We start from the raw sequence: 24,935 nt of genomic DNA on the forward strand, positions 1-24,935 counted from the left end.
GCCTGGACCATCCACCAGGGCCGGTCGGTGGCCGAGCTCCGCGGGGGGATGCACCAGCACAGCGGAGCGGGCGTCCGGCCGGGCTCTGCGCAGGAAAAGCGGCCAGGAGGGAGGCGGCTCCGCCGCCCGGACGAGCACGCTGCGGGCTGCTGCGGGGACGAAAGCAAGCTCCCGCTCCCGAGCGCTACACGGCGCTAGCAAAAACGGAAAGCGACACTGCCGGCGTCGTGGGCCGAAACTCTAGCAAGTAAAAATACATTACTTTAATATTGTAATGTGACCAAAACTGTGGATTCCGATACCGTCTCCAAAGGACGCTCCGCTTCCCCTTAGGTGTAAGCAACTCATAAAGAGCCTTGAAGTGACTTTTTCCTCCACGGATGGACGCCAGCAAGTTGGTCGCAGTCCACAGGTTTTTTCCAAGTTTCCACTTCTGATTCTGAAAAGGGAATTTAGACCATTTAGGATCTGCAACCCAACAGAGCAGAAACACGCAGACCTCCCGGCCACCCCTACAGATCGGAACATCCCTTCAGAACTAAGGCCAGCAGACTAGACTGGAAAGGTGGATTGGCAGCTGCCTTCCTCGCGCGGAGGCTGGATACCCCCCTGCCGCGGGCCCGGCGCCTTGGCTTCGACGGGAGGCAGAGATCCTGCGGCTGAGGAGCTCGCGGAAGCCAGAGGGGAGACGACGTGTTTCAGCAGGACGGAGGCTTCTTTTCCCAGGACTGCTCGATTACACCGGAGCTGATGGAGAGAGCAAAACCAAAACGCACATCTGGTCATTCAGCTTCACAGCCAAACCCTCATGGCCAAAAGTTGGGTGGCGATAAAAAACACGGACTTATCGGGCTTGCACTTCAGTGCCGCGTCCCGCTGCCCCGCCGAGACGAGGGGTTGACACAGCTGCACACAGGTTGTGGAAGTGTGCCGTGAAACCCAAAAGGGAGACGAGCACTGCCGGCCCGAGGAAAAGCAGGGGACGTGCTCTACCCCCCAGGCCGGAGGCACCGTTCGACACCTTCGGCTTCGGACGCTTCTGCAGATCGGGGTGCCAGGAACAGCGAATCACCTCCTCGCTCTCCTTGCCTTCTTCCCCTCACCAGAGCACCTCAGGCAGGCCTGGGCGCCCAGTCCGCAGCGCAGCTGGGCATCTCCAGGGAGACACCAAGAAGGATCCAAACGACAGCACTCAAGGAGATGCTTTCTCCTCCAGCAGGGGCAGGAATTTTATGCGGATGTGAAGTGCGCTCCCCCCCCCCACCCCCCCCAAAGCAACAACACTGAATTCTCCAAAACTCTTCTTCTGCTGTGGCTACACTATTAAAAATCTTGCTGCAAGCACTGCACGGTGTTACCGACCTGGAGAAAAGTGAATCCTTCCTCTGGGTGCCCTCCCGCGGCTCTGGGCTACGCAGAGCACCCGCTGCTGCGAGCGGCCCGTTGACAAGAGCGCGTCTTGCCGCAGCGCCGAGCCCGACGCCTCTTAGCAGACATTTGCAGGACCAGGCTTACTTACCACGCAAGGCAAAGTATTCACTGTGCGCCCCTTAAAGTGTACGGCAATCATGACTTACTTCTCCATGTGAAAGTATTTTATAGTATGCCTTCAGGGAAAGCACTTTACGGATGCACATATACAATAGAGTTACGACAGCGAGCGAGGAGAGAAAAGGTGCAGAAAAGCCAGCCTGCTTCTTCAGCTGGGATTGAAAGCACGAGGCATGTTGCAGCCCGCTGCAGAGCACTCGCCTCCTGCTTCCACGCCTCGGCAGTGCCTCGAGCCGGCACCCGAGCTGTTGGCCCCGGCGAAACGCAGCGCTCGGCGCGGGGAGCTCGTGCAGCGCCCGCACCTGTGTCGTTGCCTGCGAGGGCCAAGCGTTAATAACGACGGCGGTAAGCGACGCCAGGCTGAACTCCAGCGCGTCGCCGCGGCTGCTGACGCTGGGCTGACCGGAACCGAGCATGGCTGAGCCAAAGTGACCCTAATCGGACCAAACCGCGCAGAGTCAGGCCAACCCGAGCTGAATGAAAATGAACTGGGCAGGGCTGGACTAAAGCGAGCCAAGTCAGGCCAAGCCAAGCCAAGTCAGGCCAAACCGAGCCGAGCCAAGCAGGGCTGAGCTGAGCTGAAGCAGGTCAGGCCAAAGCACGCTGAGGCGAGGTGAGCTGAGCAGGGCTGCGCCGGACTGAGTCCAGTCGAGCTGAGCCGAACTGGGCCCAGTCAGGCCGAGCAGAGCCAGGCTGGGCCAAGCTGGGCTGAGCCGAGTTAAATTGGATGGAGCGGGGCTGAGCTGAACTGAGCCGAGCTGAGCCGGGCCGGGCCGAGCCGAGCTGGGCTGAGCCAAGTTAAATCGGATGGAGCAGGGCTGAGCTGAGCTGAGCCGGGCCGGGCCAGGCCGAGCCGGGCTGAGCCGAGTTAAATCGGATGGAGCAGGGCTGAGCCGAACTGGGCCGAGCCGAGTTAAATTGGAAGGAGCAGGGCTGAGCTGAACCGGGCCGGGCCGAGCTGAACCGGGCCGGGCCGAGCTGAGTTAAATCAGACAGAGCAGGGCTGAGCTGAGCTGAGCCGAGCCAAGCCGGGCCGAGCTAAATCGGATGGAGCAGGGCCGAGCTGAACCGGGCCAGGCCGAGCTAAATCGGATGGAGCAGGGCTGAGCCGAGCTGAGCCGGGCCGGGCCGAGCTAAATCGGATGGAGCAGGGCTGAGCCAAACCGGGCCGAGCCGAGCCGAGTTAAATCGGATGGAGCAGGGCTGAGCCAAACCGGGCCGAGTTAAATCGGATGGAGCAGGGCTGAGCGGAGCCGAGCTAAATCGGACGGAGCCGGGCCGAGCCGAGCTAAATCGGAGGGAGCCGAGCCGGGCCGCGCCCCGGGCCCTGCGCCGCGGGGGCCGGGGGGGCCGGGCCGGGGCGGGCCGCGCCGCCGCGGGGGAGGCGCCACTCGCAGGCGCGTCCCCTCCGCGCTCGCCGCCGCGGCTCGCTGCCTGCCCGGGTCCCGGCGCTGCCCTGCCCGCTCGCGGCGGCCGCGGCCCTCGGCAGCGCCGCCGCCTCCAGCCGGGGCCGCCGCCGCCGCCCGCGGCGCCCGGCCATGGCGTGAGCGCGGCCATGGGGCTGGGGCTGGGCCGGCGCCGCCGCCTGCCGCCGGGCGCCGCGCCGCTCCCCCGGGCCCGCGCCCCGGGCCGCCGCCGCCGCCGCCGCGCCCCGCCGCGCCCCCGCGGCGCGCTGACCGCCGCCTCTCCTCCCCCTGCCGCCGCCTCTTCCTCCTCCTCCTCCTCCTCCTCCGCGGCCCGGCGACGAGCGAGGCCGTAGCGCCGCCGCCGCACACGCTCCCGCGCCGTCGGGCCCGGCGCGGCCGCGGCCTCCCCCGCCATGTGAAGCGCAGGAAGATGCGGAGGCGCAGCCCGGCCGCCCGCGGCGAGGGATGAGCCTGGACGGGGAGAAGATGACCGAGGACGCCTACCCGGACGAGTGAGCGGGGCGGGGGGGGGGCGCCGCCGGGGGGGCCTTTGTTGCCCCGGCGGGGGGGGGGGGGGGGAGGGCGCCGCGGCCCCCCCGCGCTCGCACCCGGGCACGTCCGTGCGTGCGCTGCAGCCCGCACATCCGCCATTTCGCTCGCGCTCGCCCTCTTCCCCCCGCCGCCGCTCTCATTTGCATACCGCATTTTCATTCATAAAAACGCCCCGGGAGCACCGGGCCCGGGAGCGCTGCCCCGGGGGCGGCTTTTCCCGTCGGCGCCTGCCGTGCGGCGGCGGCGGAAGGGGCGGGGGGCTGCGGGGCGCCGCTCGGGGCCTGCCCGCACGGCTGCCGGGCCGCCCGGCCCCGTCGCCGAGACGGCGGGGCGCTGCCCGCCCTCCCCTCCCCTTCCCTCCGCTCCGCTGCGCTCCGCCGGGGGGGGGGGCGGCGGCGCGGGGCCCCGCCGCGGCCGCTGCCGTTTTGTGAATAGGAGGGCGGCCGCGGCCGTCACGTGACGCCGCATTCATAAATCCGGTCACCGGCGGCGCCCCATTCACCGCCCCCCGCCCGGCCGGGCCCGGCGCTCTGGCAGCTCTGCGGACGCGCGCGTGGACAGCTGCGTGCCCGCCTCGGCGCATCCCCCGCACGCACAGGCGCGCATGCTGCACGCGTTCTCGCACCTGGTCCCCCCCGCGCTGCGCGTGCTCCCCACCCCCAGCGTCACGCTGCCGGCTGGGGCTCCTCCGCGCAGCGCGCGTGGGCACGACGGTGTCGTGGACCCGGGTGCGTGCCGTCTTTTGTGCAAGATCGGGGCCTGGCGATGCCTCTGCGGAGCGAGCTAGGGGCTTGCGAGATGCCCCGGGTGCTGCGGGTGCGAGTTTGGGAGCATCTTCTGGCGTGACGCTGGCGTTCGGTTACTGCGGGGCAAACCCGGAGCAGAATCTCCCCGAGTGGTAACGCTGCTTTCCGCAAACGCTATCCGGTTCGGCTTGGCCGCAGTTTACACAGATAGGGAGCAGACGAATGTTCCTGGATCTCCCCGTGGATAAATCCTCTCGAGATGCCATGTCTGAGGTTGCAAAATGACTGATGGTGCTTTTTCCCAAAATTAAGAAAGATGTTACTACACAATTACAGGAATACGTTTAAAAGATGTACTCACCAAAACATTGTTTCTGGCTATCTCTTTCTGGTTTTGACAGTCAGAAAAATGACTCACTGCGTACAAGACTGGTTTAATGCCAAATACCATAGGATGTACCATGCTTTAAAATTACTTCTCTCAGGGCTTATAAAGTATTCTAAAAATTGTGCAACTTCAATTCTGTTTTAGAGTCAAAATTTAATTGGTGGCATGTGCTGTGCTATGCCTTAATAACATCAAGCTAATTTTTACATGTTTTACTATAGAAAAGTTAGTGGAAAGGAAGTAGCTTCTGACTACGACACATGTATTAAGAGGAATTGTATTTTTGGCACTACTTAATGAAGAGGCTATAAATATATGTTTATATGTAGCTTCTGAAATTGTGGTTATTTTGAAGTCAGTACAGTTCTTCCAAAAAAAAAAAAAAAATCAGTTTCTCTTACAGATTGCCATGACCTAGTCGGCTGGAAAATGTGGCAGCTCGTTTCCAATAAAAACCCTACGGTCGTTGGTCTGGTTTTTGGTTTCATTTCTCAAATTGGGCAATGGAGAGAGGAGGCGAGGTGGGTTCATGTGCAGTCTTGGGAGGGCAGAACCAAACCTAATGTCTTCGCTGCAGTAGATGAAAGCTGGAAGTCTCTGTGTATTTGTACGTTCACATCCGAGTGTGGCGGTAGCGAGTACTGGAGGAGGCTGCTCTGAGTGCGTTTTCGTGGGGGGCTTGGTGCAAAGGCGTGCGCCGGTGTACAACACTGTAGCGGCCATGGTGGCACAGAGAGAGAGCTTGGCTCTGGCTTTTTTTTTAATTGTAGGCTGCAGTTTGTTTTGGAACAAATTCTTCCTCCACGTGCCCTGTTGCTCCCATGCCGGAGAGCAGGAGGCTTCATCTAATTGGTTTAACGCACTTCCTATTTGAGTTGGGGAGGGAGGATCTCATGTCCCGCCGCCTTTCCTGTGGTCACTGTTGCGCTGCACAAAGCTGTGTTTTGGTCACCGCTGGAGCAGGGGCTGCGAGGAGGTTCTGTGGGAGACGGGGAGCGCTGGGAGCGCCCGCAGACCGGTACCGAACCGCTTTCCCGGCCAAGCGTTACTGTTTTCTTGGCTGCTGGAGGTGGTCGTCACCCGTCCCGAGCCACTGTTCCTGAGACTAATAACGTCCTGGCTGTTGCAATGTGGTGCGGGTTGCGGTACAATTCAGGCCTTTATGTTGCAGGGCATAGTTAGGTACTTTAGGTAAGCCGTGGCTTCCTCTGTAAGTTCTTCACTTCCAAGCTTGCATTGATTGATAGTGTTGCTGAAGCTAGTGACTCATATGTTGTTTTTCATTTCGGTGGTGGGTGAAGTGATTTTTCAATATAGATGGTGTTAAAAGAAATAAGGACAGGCTCTCCTGATGAGTTTTCTCAAGCTGTCAGAACAATGGTAGCATAGCATGCTATTTGCCCTAGATATCTGGCTTCAATTTGCATAGCTATTCTCATTTCACTGAGTGCACTGTGAGCAAATGTTAACAGCCGGATTACAAAGAAGGACCACTGTCAGGATGCATTCTAAAATAACCCTCTTCGAGTAAATTAAAGGAGGGGGGATTTTCTTTCTGTTTTTGGCATTTTCCCTCTCCGACAGCTCTGCAACATTTTGAACTCGAAACAGTTTGTAAAAGCAAGGAGGAAAAATAGTGCTTAGGATGCCGGAAACTCATTGGTTCCTTAATGACTGCACCATTTCAGATCAATACTTGGAGGTCAGTGTGTCATTGCGAAGAGAACGCCTCTTTCTGCTCCCGCAGCTTTATTTCGGCTTCCCTCCTTCTCCCCTCCACGGCTGCAGTGCTCTCGCGTGTGCCGGTGGTTGCGGGGGGGATGCTCCGTAACAAGTCTGAAACGTCCGCCGCGATGCTGAGCGCAAGTCAGCAAAGCTCCGTGCCGAGCGCTGGGGGCTGCGGCGCTCTGGCCGTCTGCGCTCCAGCGAGGGCTGCGCGAGTCCGCTCGCCACCGGTGCGAATCATCTCCCGAAAAGGGTGGGTAGCACGCAGCTCAGCTGTGTGCTGGCAGGGTATTTATGGTTGTAAGTAGGAGTATTCAGCAGAATCCGAAAGCATAAAATGATTCAGTTATGCCCGAGGGCTGCCTTCGCCCGTTGTGATGCACAGTTCCAAGAAAGTCACAGGAAGTAATTAGCTGGGAAAGGTCAGCGAACGAGGAAGTGTTGGTGCGGAGCCTTTTGCTGCTCGGGATCAAGGAGCGAAGCCCCGCGCCGGCCGCACGAGCGGGCTCCCAGGCGGGACCGGGCACCCGGGGCATCCCTGCTGTTCAACGAAAGTGCATTTGTTTTTTTTTTCTAAGCACGCTGGCACCAGCCTGGTGCTGAGGACTGTAAATGCACCTTCCAAACCTTTGCAAAAGTGATTAGCAAGCTTCCGAAGCTTTTTAGGAAGCTGGTGTAAGTGGGAGGTGTCATTGCCGCTCTGGAGCATTGCAGAGGGTTGCTGTGCTGCATTACAAAACCAGCAGAACACGGTGTTGGAGCGCGCTGTTGCTTCGGGGTAGTGCATTTTTCCCATTCCAGGCAAAGAGAATTAAACTTGACTCATGCTAATTTGTCCTTTCACTGGTCCCCAAATCCCACTTCCTTCCCTCGCTGGAAAGGGATCAGCGGACACTCGCTCTCGCTACTGCGCATGTCTCAGTGCTGCAGTTTGCCCTTTGCACTGAAAAAGGATCATTTCTTTCATTTTTCATTTTCAAAACAACTTTGCCCAGTGCTGCCGATTTTTCTTCAGATGCAATAAGCAGTTCATTCAGCTGACTTTGTGTTGCCAGTTTCAGCCGGGGGGAAGGCACGGGACATACTATGTGTCATGGCATTATTGCTCCCAAATAGGACAGGAAATGAAGGATTGCCAAAATATAACTGTTTATTTCTTGGCCTGAAAACATGACTGTTTAAAATATTACATGTAAGTAGCTGCTTTGTTCCGTTACTTGGAGAGCTCGCTGTTTATAAGAGAATCGCTCTAGCAGATGAAGAAAACAGCGACCTGCCCTTTCTGCTTCTCTCTTGGAAACGGCTGGAGAAGGAGCCGTGGACGGAGTTGCGGGGACGGCGTTCGGCGGGTGGCCGGCCGGCTCCGGGAGAGGCTCCGGGGAGGGGCGCGGGGCGCAACGAGCGGAAGGGCGCGGGGCGGGCGCCCGGGTCCGGCCGGCAGCTGAGCGCGGCCCTCGGACCCAAACCGGGTTTGCGGGAGGAGCGGGGCCAGCGACCCGGCGAGGGCTGGGACGGGCTGCCGAGGGCTGGGACGGGCTGCCGAGGGCTGGGACGGGCTGCCGGCCCGAGGGCTGGGACGGGCTGCCGAGGGCTGGGACGGGCTGCCGGCCCGAGGGCTGGGACGGGCTGCCGAGGGCTGGGACGGGCTGCCGAGGGCTGGGACGGGCTGCCGGCCCGAGGGCTGGGACGGGCTGCCGAGGGCTGGGACGGGCTGCCGAGGGCTGGGACGGGCTGCCGGCCCGAGGGCTGGGACGGGCTGCCGAGGGCTGGGACGGGCTGCCGAGGGCTGGGACGGGCTGCCGGCCCGAGGGCTGGGACGGGCTGCCGAGGGCTGGGACGGGCTGCCGAGGGCTGGGACGGGCTGCCGAGGGCTGGGACGGGCTGCCGGCCCGGCTGTCCCCCGCGTTGCCGAGGCGGGAGCGGGCGATGGCAGCGCTGGTGGCGGGAGGCGCCTGGCTTCAGCCTGGCTCTGCAGCGTGCGTCACCTCAGTGCGGCACACCCTCGAGCCTGGCTTAAAAGGTGCGCTTTATCTTCCCGTTTAATTAAATCCTGAGGCTGCAAGCAGAGTACCGAGTGCAGTGAGACTCCTCCTTCGTGTGCACTCGCTTCTCTGGTAGCTGGATTTAAACCACAAAATTGCTTCCTTTAGGCCACCAAACCACAGAGAGATAATGATAATTGTCATTCTGCCTTTGGACCGGGTTGGAAAATAGTAACTGTGGAGCAAGAGACAACTCGCTGGTGGTTTCAGCCCCTGCTTTCCCTTTATTATGCATGCTGGCATGCTTGGGAAATCAGTACATTTGATTTCCTTCCCCCTAGCAGAGTAAGAATAAATTACTCTCCGGCGGTATTAAACCTGGGCAGAGGCACAGTCAGCAAGCGGAGCACCTCTGCATCTCCGTGGGGAACGCGGGCAGGCGGCAGAATCGCGAGAGCAGCAGCGTTACGCGGGGGGACTCGCTCCCGGGAGCGGCAGCGTCCCGCCGCCGCGGAAGTCGAGATCTTGTGACTCGCTGACGAGGCTGCACTCTTCCCCTTCCCGTCTGCAGGGCCAGCTTCAGCCCTAGAAACGGTCTGCTCTTCTGGTGAAATTCGGTCAAACGTGCATGCGTTTTGTGTGCTTTTTTCCTTTGCTTTTTTTTTAATATTTTCTAACAGTAATATGTAATCCTTTTGGCCAGAAGTGTTTGGGAGTGAAGAGGGCACAGAGATGAGTCCGGCCGCACATTTAAAACGCAGCTCTGGGTATGGGATTTTGGAGATTTTTGCACTTCAATGGCTTCGCTTTGCTCCCTACCCCCTAGTTTGGTTTCGGATCAGCTTTTTGGAGCAAGCTTGGAGTCAGACGAACGTTGTGTGGGCAAAGACCATCTTTCTGACCAGCACATCGTCTCCAGGCCGTCTAAAACCTTCAGCCCGGGGCATCCGCGGCCTGTGCTGCGTGGGCTTGCCGCCCGGAGCTGCTTGTTTGCCGCTTCTGGGGCATCTTGGTGTATTTTCTGCTCGTTTTCTCTGTTTCACTTCTTGTTTTCTACTCTCTCGTTTCCTTTCCCTTGCACCGTTTTTGTCTCTGGCTTAGTTTCTTTTCCAGGACACGGTTCCTTCAAGCATCGCCCTTTGGCTGGAAGTGGGACTTGTGCCGCCGCCACGGCTCCTTTCCCCGGTGCGCGTGCAAACGCCCTTCCTCCTCCCCTGCTTGCAGGCTGCCCAGCTGTAAAGGAGGGTAGTTGCTCTTGGTGCGCTCCTGCAAATGCCACCCGAACAGCTGGCGAAACGAAACGCTGGCTGTTTAATGCAGCAGTAGATGCTTCACCTTAGAAGTAAGTTGTGTTTTATCAAAAGCAGGTATTACAGAGCATGCTTTCAAGGTTGTAAAGAAGTTCATGCCAGTAGCCGGCAGGTTCTGCCTGTTGCATTAGGTCTAAGTGAAATTTAACCCAAATCACTGTTTTTTTTCTTTGCTCTGGTTTGCTTGTCCTTTGGCTCTTTGAATAACTTTATTCGTTGACTTGCTTTACTTGCAACTTACACTTCAAGAACTGTGTTTTGGTTTTTTGTCCCCCCCCTCATTCTCAACTCCTACGTGCGCTTTAATCAGAGGAAAGATCTTGAATCTATGCACCGAGCCTGGTCACGAACGGATACTCCATCTAGGAGGGAAATTCCTCCTCCTTGGCGAGCGTGCGGAGCGGGGGACGCAGTGCTCTGCAGCAGGGCTCCTTCACTGGCCCCTCCGCAGCGGTGCTCCCCCGGGCAGGGTGGCCGGGCGGCCCGCCTCCGCGGGGTGCTGGGGCTCGGACCGCCGTGTCTGGCAAGACGGAGCGTTTTCTGCCCTGAGGACGACCTCGGTGGCTGGGCCGGTGCCTTGTTCGGCAGGGTTTGCAAGCTGGGAAGCTCTAAAGTGAGACATGTAAGCTGAAAATACTGTCTTTAGGTAGCCACCTAAACAATTCAGTGCTTTTTTTTTTTTTTTTTTTTTGGCCTTTTAACGGTAATATTACAGCTTAGTACCTGTGCATATTTCTCTCTAGGGACAAAAGTGCTTGTCTGCTACTGAGAGCAGCTGCTTTTTTGCTCCTCTTTAACGGGAAAGCGAAGTTGGTGGGTGTCGTGCCTCTGCCGTTGCTCTCGGTGAGACTTGCCGCGGCATCGCTGGGGGACGCGTTGCAGACCTGGCCCGTGTCTCTGGATGGCGGAGACGGGCAGAGGAGGCGGCGCTGGCAGCACGTCCCTGTGCTCGCGGGAGCCGTGCCGCCGCGGGAGGACGCGGGCCCGTGCCGCACGTGTGCTCCGTCCCCAGGCAGCCTCGACGTGCCGGGGTTTTTGAGTCGCGTCAGGCAGCAGGGCTGTGTGCGTCGTCCCACTCTCTTCTTCCTGGGCTGAAGTTGCCCCTCTGTCACCCCCCCTTTGCCCGCGGAAGGCGGGAGTTCCTTGAACGGTGCGGTTTTACGGGAGTTCGTCCTCGGTCGCGATTAGATGAACGCCAATAGCAGCTCTTCACTTCTGGGCTGCAGTACGTCTACGCAGTCAGCTTTTAATTAGAGTCTCTCGACCATTTATGCTTTTGCTTTTATTTATTTATTAACATGCCTAGAGGTGGCGGGAAGCAGTTTCGGTGGAGAACACAAGCTATCCCATAACCTTCTTGCGTATGTTTGTTTATTTTTAGGGTTGTTTTTTCTCCACCTTTCTCTACCTGCTCTGACAGCTGTTAGCGATACTCGTTTTTCTGTGGCCGAAGCTGTTCTGGCAGCTCTGACTCCCTGGGAACAGCATCTGCGGCGCGGTCCCTGCCAAGCGCGAGCGGGCACCCAAAAATAAGGTCGCTGCACTTAAGGCCCTCCCGCAGCGCCCGGCCGCGTCGTGCGCGTGCGTTCAGCGCAAACCGAGAGCTCGGTTCACCCGTGCTCGTTCCATTTCTTCCGTTAACATGTCCAAACACTCCTGCCTGGTTTTTAAGCCCTTGGAAAGCAGTCTGGTTGTTTGTGTGGTTTTGCGAGCAGAAGGCATGCCCCCGAGCTGCTATGAGGTTACTAATACTTCAAGTTGCAGCATATGAGGAAGCGCGTGTCTTGCCTCAAGTCGAGACAAAGCGAATAAAGGTCGGCGAACAAGTTGGCGAATGCTCTGGCGTTGCGGCACGGACGGCTCTCGGTGCACTTCTTCCCTCCCCTTCCCTGCAGCCTGGTCCTGTGGTGGCTTTGGACTGGGTCAGCGGGAAAACACGTCCTGGGAGACTGGGGCTGGGCTGATTTGGGGGGATCCTTAAGACCCGCGGGCTCTAAGGGCTGAGAAGAGGGAAAGTATCCAGCTGTTCCTACTGCAAAGCTGCTTTTTTCTTCTTTTTCCCTTGGTCAAGCGGATTCGGGAAAGAGTTACAGAAAGACATCGGCAGAGCTGACAAGTAAACTCAGGCACCGCCTCGGGGCTTCTGTGTCTAGAATTGCAAGTTATTTACAAACAGTCTGATTCTTAAAAATTGCGTAGCCACCTGAAAGCACCAAACGATCTCCTCCAGAGCGCACTCGGAGTGTTTGCAGCTGTTTGCTGGATTTCAGGTGTGTGTCTGTTCCGTAATGTGGTTCCCTGGGTGCCTGGGCCTCAGCCGGCTGCCTCTGCCGTCCTCGCCGTGCGGCAGCGACGCTAGGACGGACCTCGGGCTGGGGAGGCGAGGGCCCGCGTTTGCCGCGGGAGTCCGACGCCGGAGCCGGGGCCAAGGAGAGCACCGCGTCCGCTGCCGCTCCGGCGGCGGAGGAGCTGCGCGGGGAGCGACCTTGGCGAAACGGGGCGGGCGAGCCGCGCCGTGGAGCCCCTGAGGAGCTGCTGCGTTGGCTTGGGCGCCGCAGCCGCCTTGGGCTGTCGCGTGTCCCAAGGCCCAGGTGCCCGCTGCCGAAGGGCCCAGCTAGCCGGGGGCAGGGATGGTTCCCCCACCGCCCTTTGCGCTCGGCGCGGCGCGGCTGGAGGAGGAGCGGCGGCCGGGAAGGGGCAGAGCGGGCTCTCGGGAGCGGAAACCCGGGGCGCCCCGGTCCCGGGAGGAGGCCCCGCCTGGCCGGGCGTGGAGGAGCGCTGCTGCGTCGAGAGCCGCGCAGGTGGCTTGCGCGGGGAGACGAGCGCTGCGGAGCCCGGAGCCGCCCCCGCGGGGAAGCCTCTGCCCCCAGCAAGGAGAGCTGGGCCGCGGCCCCGGCGTGGTCCTCGGCGCCCAGCCCGTCCTTCTGCGCTCCTCGGGCGCGGCGCGCGCCGGCACCACCTAAAAGCAAGTGATACTTCGGTGGGGCGCGCTCGCGCTGTTTCTGCACTGCTGGAATTGCAGCAAAAACCTTTATCGCTGGAGATTCGCAGCGCTGCCAGCGTAACTCATTCCTGACTGGAACGTGGCGCGGGAGGCGTCAAGCTGGTTGCAGGCAGTCGTTTCCTTACGTGTCGTTACTGGATATATGCAGCTCGGTGGCTGTAAAGACAGAAGAGTTAGTAAATTGCATAGAGTTTTTAGAAATAGCAATTCTGATATTTGCGTTTCTTCAATGACCGTTGTGTTTTCAAACAGGAGTTTGTTGTTTAGGGCAGGCTCAGTAGCTGAACTAGAGAAAAGCTTCATGCAGAGCCTATTTTCTGTATTTAAAAACAAAAGTAAAAGGATGAAGTGTAATTAATACAGGTTCTTAAAAGAAAAAAAATCTATGATTTTTTTTCAGCAAATATTTAATTTTACAGTTTTGTAATATCACACCAGACTCCACATGTCGAATGTCTGGAAACTTATTAAACAACACCGAAGATGAGCCTATGCTTGTTGTCCAAAGGAAGGGAAATTTAGAGAGTTAGCAAACTTAATGGGGCGGGGGGAGAAGGAGACGGGGGACTAAACGTGTTTTAAAGGTGCAATTACGAAACCAGAAAGCAATGTGTATTATATGGGCAAGGACAGCTTGCAGATTTTTCCAGTAAAAACACATCAAGAGCCGTAATATCTTGCCTTTTGTACACCTTAGTGACCAGGGTCTCGGTCCTGCTGAACCGTGGGACTTCTCATGCAGCATCTGCAGCCTGTGTGTTCCTGAGGCCTTCGGTGCAAATCCCGCAGACGCGCAGACCCTCCTCGGGAGCGCTGGGCGCAGGCACCGAGAGTGCAGTCGCGCAGAGGCGGTCAGGAAGTTCTAGAAATACCCTTTGTAAACACTGCATCCTCCAGGAAGAATGTTAAAGCCCAAATAAACCCTTTTCCCCTCTGTATATGTATACATAAGCTGTACCGGTTTGAAAGATCTTATCAGGTTCAAGATGTGCCTTTTTACAGTAGTTCCGAAAACAAATTATACAATAAATATCAACAGTTTTCTCAGAGCTGTTCATCAAGTCTGTCCATGCTTTTACCAGTTCTTAAATGATCTACATCTCCCTCACCCTGAACCAGAAGTCATAAAACTTCCGAAGTCAGTGAGCTTGTTCTTCTAGATAATTTACCATTTTTGGTTAAAATACCTTTAAAACGCCCAACACGGAGTGAACGAGCAAAAGCGAGCAGAAGAAGAGAGGACGCTTTTGTGTGCTTGACCCGATGCATGTGTGAGGGGCTCTTCCCCCACCCAAAAGCAGTGTTTATGAGCAGAAATAATTACCAGGCAGAGGACAGCCGGGAGACGGGAGGGAAAGAGGCGTTCTCTGGCACCTTAGGGCGAACTCCCGAGGAGTAAGTTGATCCCGGGATTGCCGTGGTTGTCCCACACGGTGCCGGACTGGACGATGCTAAAATACATGTGCCTGTAGTAAAACGAACATTGCACGGGCAACTTTGGTTCCTGCATTTCCCTACCCGTAATACTTATCTTCTCTTCAATAAACTGAAACATAAAAAGCCCCAATTGAGGCATTTTGTCTTGTGCTTTGGATTCTGCACAAATGTTTAGCTATGAAACGCTAAAATTCTGCTACCGTTAGTGCCTCTGCATTAGTGCATGTTTCTGTGCCCAAGATGGAAGAAGCTTAGGTGTTGATATAATAGTCCAAAAGTCATTTTACACCTACAAAAAATACTTCTAATAATGTTGTTGCTGGGGGAGGGTGCTGGTCTCTGTGTCGCTTTGGGTGTTTTTCCTCCCCCCGCCCCTCCTTGCCTCTGCTCTGTCTCTGGGGAAGTGCGGGCTGCCTTTACCGGACTTGGTGGCATAGCTGCCCCAGCCTTTCATAGGGCCAAATAAAAATACAAACACTCCTCCTTATGGGAAGGACGGGGTGGGGAGAGAAGGGTGTTTGTGCTTTCCCATGCATGTTTTAAAAAGAAAATGCATAAACTTTGGGAGCCAGTGCAGCGTAGCTCCTGCGATTGTAGGAGCTGAGAAGGAGAAGCTTAATTGCTTTCTCAGTGGTGACTTAAAAACCAGAACCGAAGCAGAATAGCAGTGCGCCGGAGAGCACTTGCTGCTTTGGTTTTTGCCTCTGTTAGATGAAATGCACTACAAGTTCTGCAGTGACTTAAGTGATACAATCGCTAGGTACTTTTGCAAATCAGAAAAGCAAAGCTGTTTTCTGATATGAATGCATGTAGCGTTTGTATGTTGATTTGGGCTAAGACGGTACAGAGAAATACCTTTTTTCCCCACACACAATTAAATTTTGAGAATTCAGTAAAACAGAGCTTTCATGAAAGCTTCGTATTAAGAAAAAATAGCTAAATGTAATACTAGAATATTTCCCTCTTTGGCTTCCTTTCTGCTCCAGAAAAAGAGGGAATAATGTTTCACGAGACCGTTTACAAGGCTGTGGTTCTGCACGGTCTAGTACCGTTCTGAAAATATTTGACTTCAGGTCAAATAACCACATCTAGTACTCGCAGATAGGTGTTTTAAGGAGAGACCAGTCACTCTACCTGTGCTTGCTTGAGGTACCAGCGGTAGAGGTGGGACTAGGAGTGGGAGCCTCCCTGCCAGCCCTGTGCCAGATGACCACCGACGGTGAGTCCCGGTACCGGCTCGTGCTGCGCGTGAGGCGTCTGGGTGCCAGGCTTGCACAGCCGTGCTGGCCTTGGGTGAGCAGGCAGCAGCCCTCCACAGCTCCCCTCTTTGGGTGGGGAGAGAAACACCGAAAACTTGGTACGGTCGGAGTGTCCATAGAGCTGGCGGAAAACAGACAATAAATAATGACTCGTCGGGATAGCTGCCCCTCTCCGGAGAATGATTTAGCAGCTGCAGCAACTGCTTTTACTCCATATGCAAAAGAGGGAAGAGCATGAGCATCGTTCTTCAGTTTGGCTTATTTTGGCTCTGGGATGCTGCAGCCATTTCCTTGTGCCGCTGCCGTCGAACAGGTTTGCTGGTCTGCTCGAGATCAGCTCTGCGCGGGGCCCCTGGCAGCGTGCTCTGGGTGACCCTGCTCGAGCAGGGGTTGGACCGGGTGATCTCCAGCGGTCCCGGCCAACCGCGACCCCTCTGCGGTTCCGTGAACTCGTGTCCGGCCTAAAAGACTACTGCAGCAGAGGTCTGCAGAGGAGATGAGCAAGGCTTCACTGCGGTTGCTATGGCTCCTCTTGCCCTAAGAAATGTGTTTCCAGAGAGGCCGGGAGGTACTTGAAGGAGGTGTCACGTGCAGCACACACCGTTCTCGGACGATGCGGCAGGACTCAGCAGAGCAGAGGATGGAAGTTGTCTGAAACACAGTTCGGTGTCCTGCGGAGTCTCAGACTCCCCAGCCTTTCCCGTGCTGCGCCGCGCCGCTGTGGAAGTCCGGTGCTCTGTGTTTAGCAGAGCCGCCCCGGCCTGGTAGGCAGAGAGGGAAAGACGAGCCCCAAGCCGTTACTTTGCTGCTTCGGAAAGGGGGGTCTGGAGCTGTCGTGTCTCCGATCGCTCGTCTGTAAAGCGGGAGGAAGCAGCGTACAGCATATGCCACTTGTTTCAGTCGATGGTAAAAAAAGTCATTCAGTGGATTTCAAGGATCTAGTTTAAAACTGACCTGTCTGTGCCGGGGAGAGCAGAGATGATGAACGTCAGCTGGCCTTCAGCTACGCGCTGTGAACCGAGCGTCAAAGAAACGCCCTGCGTGTCCTCTCTCATCCTTTTATGAATGTGACAGTCCAAATGTTAGGATGCATTTAAAAAAAATGGTAAATAATTACCAGCATTGCTCTGGAGTACAGTTAATTGTGCTAATTGGAGTGTTTCACAGTGTATGTGGAAAGAATCATCTCTCTATGCAACAGGAGGAGAAGGGACGATGGGATGGCAGAGCAGTAACACTGGTAATGGGGCATCTCAGCATAAAAAATGCTAACGTTTTTTGTACCTATTCATTCCAGTCCTTGATTTAAAAGCTGCAACGACGTGAAGCTGGGAAAGCTGAGGCAGCTTCTGCTGCAGGGGCACGGGAAGGTGGTGACTGTAGTGGGATTTTCTCTCAGACCTGGGGAAGTGAATCTTCTTCGTGCCTGCAAACAGTATTTTTCGGTGTCAGATGGTGTTCGTCTTCCTTGGTTCGTAGCTTGGAGAGACATGGCACGTGAGATAGGGAGTGGCCGGCTTTTCTTTTCCGCACTGAGCTGGGGACTGTGCTTTGTTTCTGGCTTGGGATGCCCAGCGCCACGGCGGGGAGCAGGGGACGTGCTGTTGCCTTGGACCCCAGCTGCCAGGTTGGGCCCCAACACGCTGCGGTTCGTCGTAACTGCCCTTACGGAGCCCGTGCCGACCGTGCAGATGCGGCTTCAGGCGACTCTGGAGGTGCAATAACAGCGGTTTTGTGTGTCTGCTTGACGGCGCTGAATTGCCATGATGTTTGCAGAGGACAGTTCAGTGCCGCTTTCTTCCGGGGAGCAGGGGCTGCACAAGGTCGTGTTGAGCCCCGATCTGGAAAATCGCAGGGGTGAGAGAGTGCTTCGGCTTTGGGCTTAAATAGTTCCTTAACTGAAAAAGGCTCCCAACAACTAATATCCAACCACTCTTGCAAACTGTCATTTCCTTAGGTAGAAGGAATAAATGTTCAGCCGCTTTTCTGTACTTTTGCATGTGACTTTGTCAACAAGAAGCTTCTGCTGCTCCCTGAACTTTGGAGTAAAAATAGCTCCTCGGGTTGAAAAAAGGAACCTCCCTGAGTGCCCTCCAGCACCCGCGCTGAAACGCACCTTATAAAAGCACCTTGGGACGTTTTGTAATGTGAAGGAATTCCTTGCTGTACATGATCTTAAATAAATAGCCATGAAGAGGTGACTGAAGCATGAAGGATCGTTGTGGCTGGTGAAGAAAGGAACACAGTGTAGAGTTCTCCATGCAAAACAAACAATAAAATGAGCAGTGCTGCGTCTTGCAGAAGTTGTATCCCGTTAGAAGAAGATCATCCAGTGCCCAAAACTGTACTCAAGGTCTCTTGCAACAAGTACAGAAAATGCTGACAGGTATATTAATAGCACAGAAACTTAGAGAACGCTGCTGTTCTCATCTCCCAGCTCCAAGGCTTTGGGGGATGAGTGTTAATCTTTGCATTTCCACTAAACTAGATCTTCAGCAAATTCACTTGCAGTGCGAGCTGCCTGCTGAGGTCTCCAGCAGTGGGATTACGTGGAGTTTCAATGCTTGTGCTGCAGTCTGCTAGGAAGACGTACGCTCATCAAAGAGAACACCTGATGGGACAGAGTGGCTTTTCTTCAATCTATAGGCAAACTTTGCTCCTACCTCATGCATTTTGAGACGCTTGAAAAGGATACCTCTCTCTCGGTGAAGAATGTAGTCCATTGAGGGATTTTGCTGTTTCAACATTTGGCTTCAAATTCGAGACTGAAAAACACAGAAGTTTAAAATCCTTTTCTGGGGGAGGTAGAATACAAGTCCCAGGGAGCTCATACGAGTAGCCTGCCTAGGAGCGCGAGTCTCCTTCGCAGCTCGCGAGGCTGGTGAGCTGGCAGAAGACCAAGGAGTGTTTTCTTTGGAGGGGTCCGGGAGGAATGTGCCTGGTCGAACACCTGGTTTGGGTGTCTCTTTTGCAATACAGTTCATAAAGAGGGTTTAGAAACTCCCTTGATATCAAAGGTATATGTGTAAAAATGAGAGAAGACTCAGTTCTGGAGAGAAGGGGAAAATGTGGCTCATTGGAAGGTGCCTTCTTGCAGGGAACACTGTAAGCAGTGTGGAAGCTGCAGTGCTTTGGGCTGTGAGAGTTTCTTTGCCTAGTTGAATAAAATAAATTGAAAAAAGTTGTGCTTGTTCACAGCTTTGCGTGTTCTTGCTATTTGGTATTGAACTTGTACTAACAACCATAGACTTTAAATTTGGGGAAGGAAATCCAGATTCTCCAAATCCAGTCTTTGTATATTCATTTTATTTTGGAACAACTTGCATACGGGAACTTTTTGTAGGAATGCAGCTTTCTGTCATTCATGGTCTAATTAAAACACTAAATATTCTGACCTCCTTTGTGCTTGAGGAAAATATTTGCTTCTCTATGTAGTAACTTCCCTTAGCTGCAACTTTGTCAGAGCGGCTTGTCGTAAAAGCCAAAAGGTGGTTACTGTCCTCCCTCCAGCCTGCTCTGCCCTGGCCAGCGGGGAGGAAGCATCGCTGAGACCGGTCCTTGTGTTATTCCTACAAAAACATGCAGCAGCCTGGTGCAGGGATCTGTCAGCGTGCAAGAAACCTGTTTGTATCAGAAGGCGTTTTGCACGTGTTTGGTGACGTGCTCGTAGATCTCGCCTCCCGTCTGAGAGCGGGCGGCAGCCTCCGCAGGGCCGTGCCTTCGGGTGCGCTGAGCTGTTCCGATAGCTCGGAGACGGGGTTTGGAACGAGCTCTGCCAGCGTGTCCGTGCCTGATCTTTCTGCAGATCGTTGTGCTAACGCAGACGTGTAGCGACGGATGCACATCGCTTTCAGGCAAGTACTTCCCAAACAAAAGCTGCATGGTTTTGATTTTCTGTGTTTCACTGGTCCGTGTTATGCCAGGTAAGCCATGAAATAAAATAGTTTCCTGTGCAGTGGGCACGGCAGACACACACCTTAGTGACTGGGATAGATTTTGGTAGCTTCAAGCACTGTGCAGGCTTCCTCCCCGAGTCGCGCGGTGTAGCCGTTCTGGATTAGGCTGTTTATGGCTTTAGCTCAAGTTGCGTGAATGCTTCTCGCCATCTAGCTCTCTTCTGCTTTATGGAGCAGGTACCAATGAGTTGACCGACGTCATGTCGTGTCAGAGCTGGAACGTGTGACACGGATCCCGGTGGGCAGGATTGGGGCAGAATGGCTTTCATTTATTCATTTTAGTTGGGCAATGTGCTGCACACGTTTCTCCTTTTGGCTAAAATTAAACCCTCTCCCCACCCCAGGCTGCTCTCCCACTCGTAGAGTCCCACCATCCAAGGCATGGGAGACATGCGGGTGCACGGTAGGTTGGGGCAATGCTGCAATTAACTATTAAATGCTTTAGCCTGGTACGTGTCTTAATTAAGCTTGAAGAGTATGCTTGCCTCAGGTGAACAGAAAGCCTGCCCTAACAAGCACTGGGACACCAACCAAAAATTACTACATATCAAAGGGAAAGCTTAATTTAACCTTGCAAATCCAAACAACAGGGATATAGCACCTTTAACAGCCCGTGGATGTGGTTTACTGCTGTGCCAGCTGTTAGCAGATGGGAGCTAATAAAACTCCGCTCAGCTACAGTGCTGCCATTGGAAATCACGTAGGCACCCCAAGAGCAATAAGGGCCAGGCCCGCTTCACGGTCTGGTTTTGGGAAGGCAGAAGAAGAGCTGCTTAATAGAGAAGCCCTGGGGCCACGTGCGAGGGAGCAAAGATCCCTGGCTGGAGGGCCTGAGGAAGGGTTGCCGAAACAGTGGAGATGGTTCCCCATCAAGTGGTTAAAGGACCAGGGTGTGTCTTGGCTCTGCCGCGTCTCTGAAGGAGGCAACTCCTTTATCTTCTGCCTTTCAACAGCTGAAGGGCAGGAGCTTGAAATCCTTTGGCAGAGGGTCACGAGGGACAGGAAGTCCCCGGCGCAGTATCCAGGAGGGGGATTTTTGGAATCGTCCCCGTACCGGCAACAGCTGGTCATCATAGGCATGATGGGTGTCTCAGGGCATCTGCCAGCGAGGCGCAGCCTCTTACGCCTACCTTGGCTGGGAGGATAGCCCACGGGCCGTAGGTGCCATGAACGTTTTTAAAGGGCAGTTGAAAGCTGGCCTTTGCTGAAAGCATTAAACAGCTCTGCTGGGGCACCTCACGGCTTCTTGGGTTTGTGTAGGCCTGGCTGCGTGTGAGATTGCGTGGGGCATTTTTAAATTTCCACAGTATACTTGTAACAGGTACATTCAGCTGCCTTCTTGCACTTGCTTTGGGGACAGCGCAGTTAAGGACAGAGAGTCACCAAAGCTGGGAAGGTTGTTTTGGACAAGGCATGTTGCCCTGCAGTCACCGCATACCTGTGCTTTTGGTCTTCTCATTGCTTCCTATTATTTTGATACATGATTTTAAGAAAAGGATTCAAAAAGCCAGCCTAGATGAAGTATCTGATGTGGTGAGTATTGACAGCTAATGGAAGAAAAACAGACTCTGTTGTATTTTACTAGTTGGCACATACTTAGTGAACAACAGCCTTGGCAGATATCTTAAGTTTGATATTTTTGTGAAAGTGTCATGCAGTTTTTGTTCGTTGCAATGGATGATAGCTTCTTCCTTTGTCTTCAGCTAAAGCAGACAAAGAAGGGATGAAGTCAGAGTGTCTGGGTGTCATTTTAGGGTTCAAATTTCTTGCAGAATACAAGGGTTGCAGGTCGCATTTGTGAGACGCTGTTTCAGTTCTTGCTTTCACGTGAGCTGCTCGTAGGGATGGCGTGTTCCTAGCGAGCTGGACTCGTGCTGAGCCGTGTCCTCCTCCTCCTGGCGTGAGACCGGCTCGCTCTGGAAGTGAATGGAAGAAGACTTCCCTTTCGTCCGCAGGACCGGCGGGGGCCTCATTTCGGTTCCCTCCCTCCGCGGTTCCCCCAGAAACGTGCTTCCATTTCAGGTCTGCCAAAGAATCCAGTTCTGCAGGGGCAGCGGAGGAAGAGCTTGCTCGCTGCTCGCAGTCAGCGGAGCGGAGGACGTGGCTGTGGGCAGCGTCGCTGACGCCAGACAGCCCCGGAGTCGCGCGCGGCGGTGGCTCTGCACGTGGCGGTGGCTCTGCACGTGGCGGTGGCTCTGCACGCGGCGGTGGCTCTGCACGTGGTGGTGGCTCTGCACGTGGCGGTGGCTCTGCACGTGGCGGTGGCTCTGCACGTGGCGGTGGCTCTGCACGTGGCGGTGGCTCTGCACGCGGCGGTGGCTCTGCACGTGGTGGTGGCTCTGCACGTGGTGGTGGCTCTGCACGCGGCGGTGGCTCTGCACGTGGTGGTGGCTCTGCACGCGGTGGTGGCTCTGCACGCGGCGGTGGCTCTGCACGCGGCGGTGGCTCTGCACGTGGCGGTGGCTCTGCACGTGGCGGTGGCTCCGCACGCTGCGCCCGGCCGCCGTGGCTGCACGACCACCCCACTGCAGGGCTGCGGCCGGCCGGCATGGGCCCCCTCGCTCGTTCCTTGCCTGGTGGCTGCCTTCGCTCTCAGGCGTTTCTGGGGGGAGGAGAGATGGTAGGAAAGAGGATGGTGGATGCTGATCGAGCCGTGGGTATCATATGCCTCTTTTTTTTTAATGCGAAAAGAAAATTGTGTATGTTGGCAGCGTCAGCTTGCGTCATCCGATCATCCCGATAACGTTTAAGAGGGAGAGAAATGGTTTTCGAGGTCTTCTTTCATGCCTCGGTTCGAAGGCACGTGGTGCCGCCCTCCCTGCCGAGGAGCCTCCCGCGTCCTGCGAAGGGGAAGGGGAAGGGGAAGGGGAAGGGGAAGGGGAAGGGGAAGGGGAAGGGGAAGGGGAAGGGGAAGGGCCGGGGACGTGACGTGCCCAGGAGCTTTCCCGTCCCGAAGAGAGCTCCGAGACAGGACGTTAGCAAAGACGCGGCCTCGATTTTGACCCTTTCCTCCCAAATTCTGGATGTCTCCTGGAGCTGCCGGGGGGGCGGGTCCCCAGAAGGAGACGTGCCAAGGCTCTGACCGCCTGAGGTGCCCGAGGGAGGGGGGACCTCCCTCCGCCTGCGCAGCGCGGACGCACGCTCCCCTTGCCGCTTTCCCCACCTCGCTTCTGCAGGAGCGAGCGTCCCCGCCCGCTGCCAAGGCAGAGGCTGGGTGGCGGCGCAGGCAGCCGCGGGGCCTGCGTGGGGCCCTGGGCAGGTGCCGCCAAGGCGGCTTCCCATGCCGGGTCCGTGCGCGGTTAGCCAGGGTTAGCCGAAAACGCCCGGGGTCGCGCTTCCTAGGAGCTGGTGCCGCGGGGCTCTGCCGGTGCCTCTCGCTTGTTGTTCCTAGCGCTGCTTCTAATTGCGCTCAGTTGTTTAATTACCAGTAACAGCAGTTAAGGCTGAAAGCTATGAGGTGTTACGCGTATTTCGTTGTGCTGCTGGGAGCAGGGAGCTCTGGTGCAGTGGCGGGCCTGGAAAACCAGGACGATTACCAGTGCCGCTCCCCCCGCGGCTTCTCCTGGGCTGCGGTGTCACAGCCCGGCTTGGCAGAACCGCCGGCCGGATAAACGCTACTGGCACTCCTCGGCTAGGGAGCTTAGCCCGGGAGAGGCCTTGGGCATCCCCTGCTCCGTGAGGAACGCCGGGAGCCGACCGCAAGCGAAGCAGTGCCTGTGCAAGGAATCAGAGCTGCTGAGGCGGGAGGCCGATGATGAGCTTTCATTCTCGCCATGCCTCAGCAGGCAGGGCAACTTTGCCTAGGATCTTAGTGGAAGTAATCACCTAAAGGAACTGTGGATTTGCCGCTAGCAGAGGCTTGAGCTGTTCTCCCTGCGGAAGTGCGTTTTCGCTCGGCAGGAGCAGCGCGTCGGCGCTGGCAGAGCGATGCAGGGATGGATGTGGGTCTGCTGAGAAAGCGGCAGTTGGTACCGAGCCAGGAAAAATGGCGTTTACCCCCCTCTGCCCCTTCGTCAGGTGCCACGGGCCGCGCCGCTCGTTGCCGGGATCGCGACCGCGGGGCCGGTGCCGGTGGCTGGCGCTGGCGGCCCGGGCACGGCGCTGGTGCGGGGCGGTCCGGTGGGCTCCGCGCCGCTGCACAACCCCGGTTCCGCAGACGTTTAAAACACATCCGCGGCGCACTCGGCACGGCTTTGTTATCCAGCTTTGCTGCAGCTGAATCTGCCTTATAGCTGCTATTGCGCATCGCCGTCCTGTAGCACGTAGCTCCTCGTTACACTCGTGGTATAGGCCAAATCCCAGCGGAACGCTAGCCTGAGAGTGCCGCCTGTTCTTCCTTAATACAGATCATTTTCTCCATAGTTAACCAATACAGAAATTTAATTATATTTCCAAAGTGATGAATGCCCCAGCTGAAACCGGTTACTTCCAGTGGACCAAAAAAAAAAAATCAACTATACACAGTATTAAAGATTGAGGTGACAAGAACATTGCCAAAGGATGAATATTTAAACGAAGCTTTTTTGAAGATGACATTAAACTGTATTTCTGTGGTGATGCCTTCTCATAGTCTGGGAATTTTATGGATGTGTTTGAGCTTAATTCAACTCTTACACTAGCATTAATTGCATGTGCACAGTGTTGGCTGTAAACGGAATTACCGACGTTTCTTCTTTCTGCGAGAAGCCCCGAGTGCAGGTAGATAAGTTTCTTTAAAAAGTTCCTGGATGAGGACAAACTGATGTGGTGTCTCCTTCCCCTCTTCTCCCCCCCCCTTAAGGGGAATAAGAACCGATCCCTGGGCAGCACCGTTTCTCGGCTGGACTCGCTCGAGTGAGATAATTTATGTGCAAGCGTAAGGCAGGTCCAAGGGATTCCTGTAATGTCACTGCGAATTAGCACTAGCTGTTTCCAAGAAGGAAGAAAAAGTGAGCGGCTGCGAGCAGAGCAGTCGTGTCTGACGTCTTTGGGGGAGGTGTGATGTTCCGGGAGGTTTTGTGCCGCCGAGCACCTGGGGGACTGCAGGGCGCAGCCGGTCGAGGTGGTGTGCCCCTTATCTCGATGTGACCAAAAGCCGAGACGCGCACCTCCGAAACAGCTTTGCTGCATGGTTTCTTCAGTGGCAAAACCCTTCACTTCTGAACATGTGACCTTCGTTGGGCATTTTGATCTGCTGGGTAAATCCCCCCCCCCCGAGAACGGCCAGGGCCCAGAGTTTCAGTGACTATAAGGACGTAGGTATCTGCAGAGGGGGCTTTTGCCCTGTCTCTCCGTGGGGAAAATCAACAGCAAAACCACTTGATTTGTTGCCGTCGCCCGTGGAGGGTGGTGGACACAACAGCCGGCCGCTGAATGACAGCTCTGCACGAGGTGGAGGAAGTAATGAAGCTGGCTGCCTTGGCGACTGCTCCGTCGCGCGCAGGATGGCCTCGCCGGAGCGACAGCTCTGGGGACCCGGGCGCGGAAACCGTCTGCAGCTGCCTTTGTATGGAAAATAGCGGGACCTGCAGATGGAGGCTTCTGCCAGTGTCTTGAGCTTCACGAAAACAAATATTCACTCAAAATAACATTAAAAAAATAAACTTCCACTTCTTCCTGTTTTTATAGTTTGCTTATTTC

General features: G+C 55.8%; 1 protein-coding gene and 1 long non-coding RNA gene across 2 annotated transcripts in view; one reads left to right on the top strand and one right to left on the bottom strand.

Moving 5' to 3' along the window:
- Positions 1 to 239: 239 nt before the first annotated feature.
- LOC112989312 (uncharacterized) lies at positions 240 to 3,950 on the bottom strand. Its single transcript, XR_003260779.2, has 2 exons — positions 3,658 to 3,950; positions 240 to 747 (listed from the first exon to the last, which is right to left on the bottom strand). It is a non-coding gene; the product is annotated as an uncharacterized LOC112989312 (long non-coding RNA).
- SPRED2 (sprouty related EVH1 domain containing 2) overlaps positions 3,181 to 24,935 on the top strand; it is a 70,091-nt gene continuing 48,336 nt past the window's right edge. The window contains exon 1 of the mRNA XM_064510164.1: positions 3,181 to 3,469. Within this exon, the coding sequence (XP_064366234.1) occupies positions 3,423 to 3,469 (47 nt within the window). The 5' untranslated portion in view covers positions 3,181 to 3,422. The remainder of the gene's footprint in view (positions 3,470 to 24,935) is intronic.

This window comes from Dromaius novaehollandiae, chromosome 3, assembly GCF_036370855.1.
Source record: "Dromaius novaehollandiae isolate bDroNov1 chromosome 3, bDroNov1.hap1, whole genome shotgun sequence".
In the NCBI taxonomy this organism is placed as follows: domain Eukaryota; kingdom Metazoa; phylum Chordata; class Aves; order Casuariiformes; family Dromaiidae; genus Dromaius; species Dromaius novaehollandiae.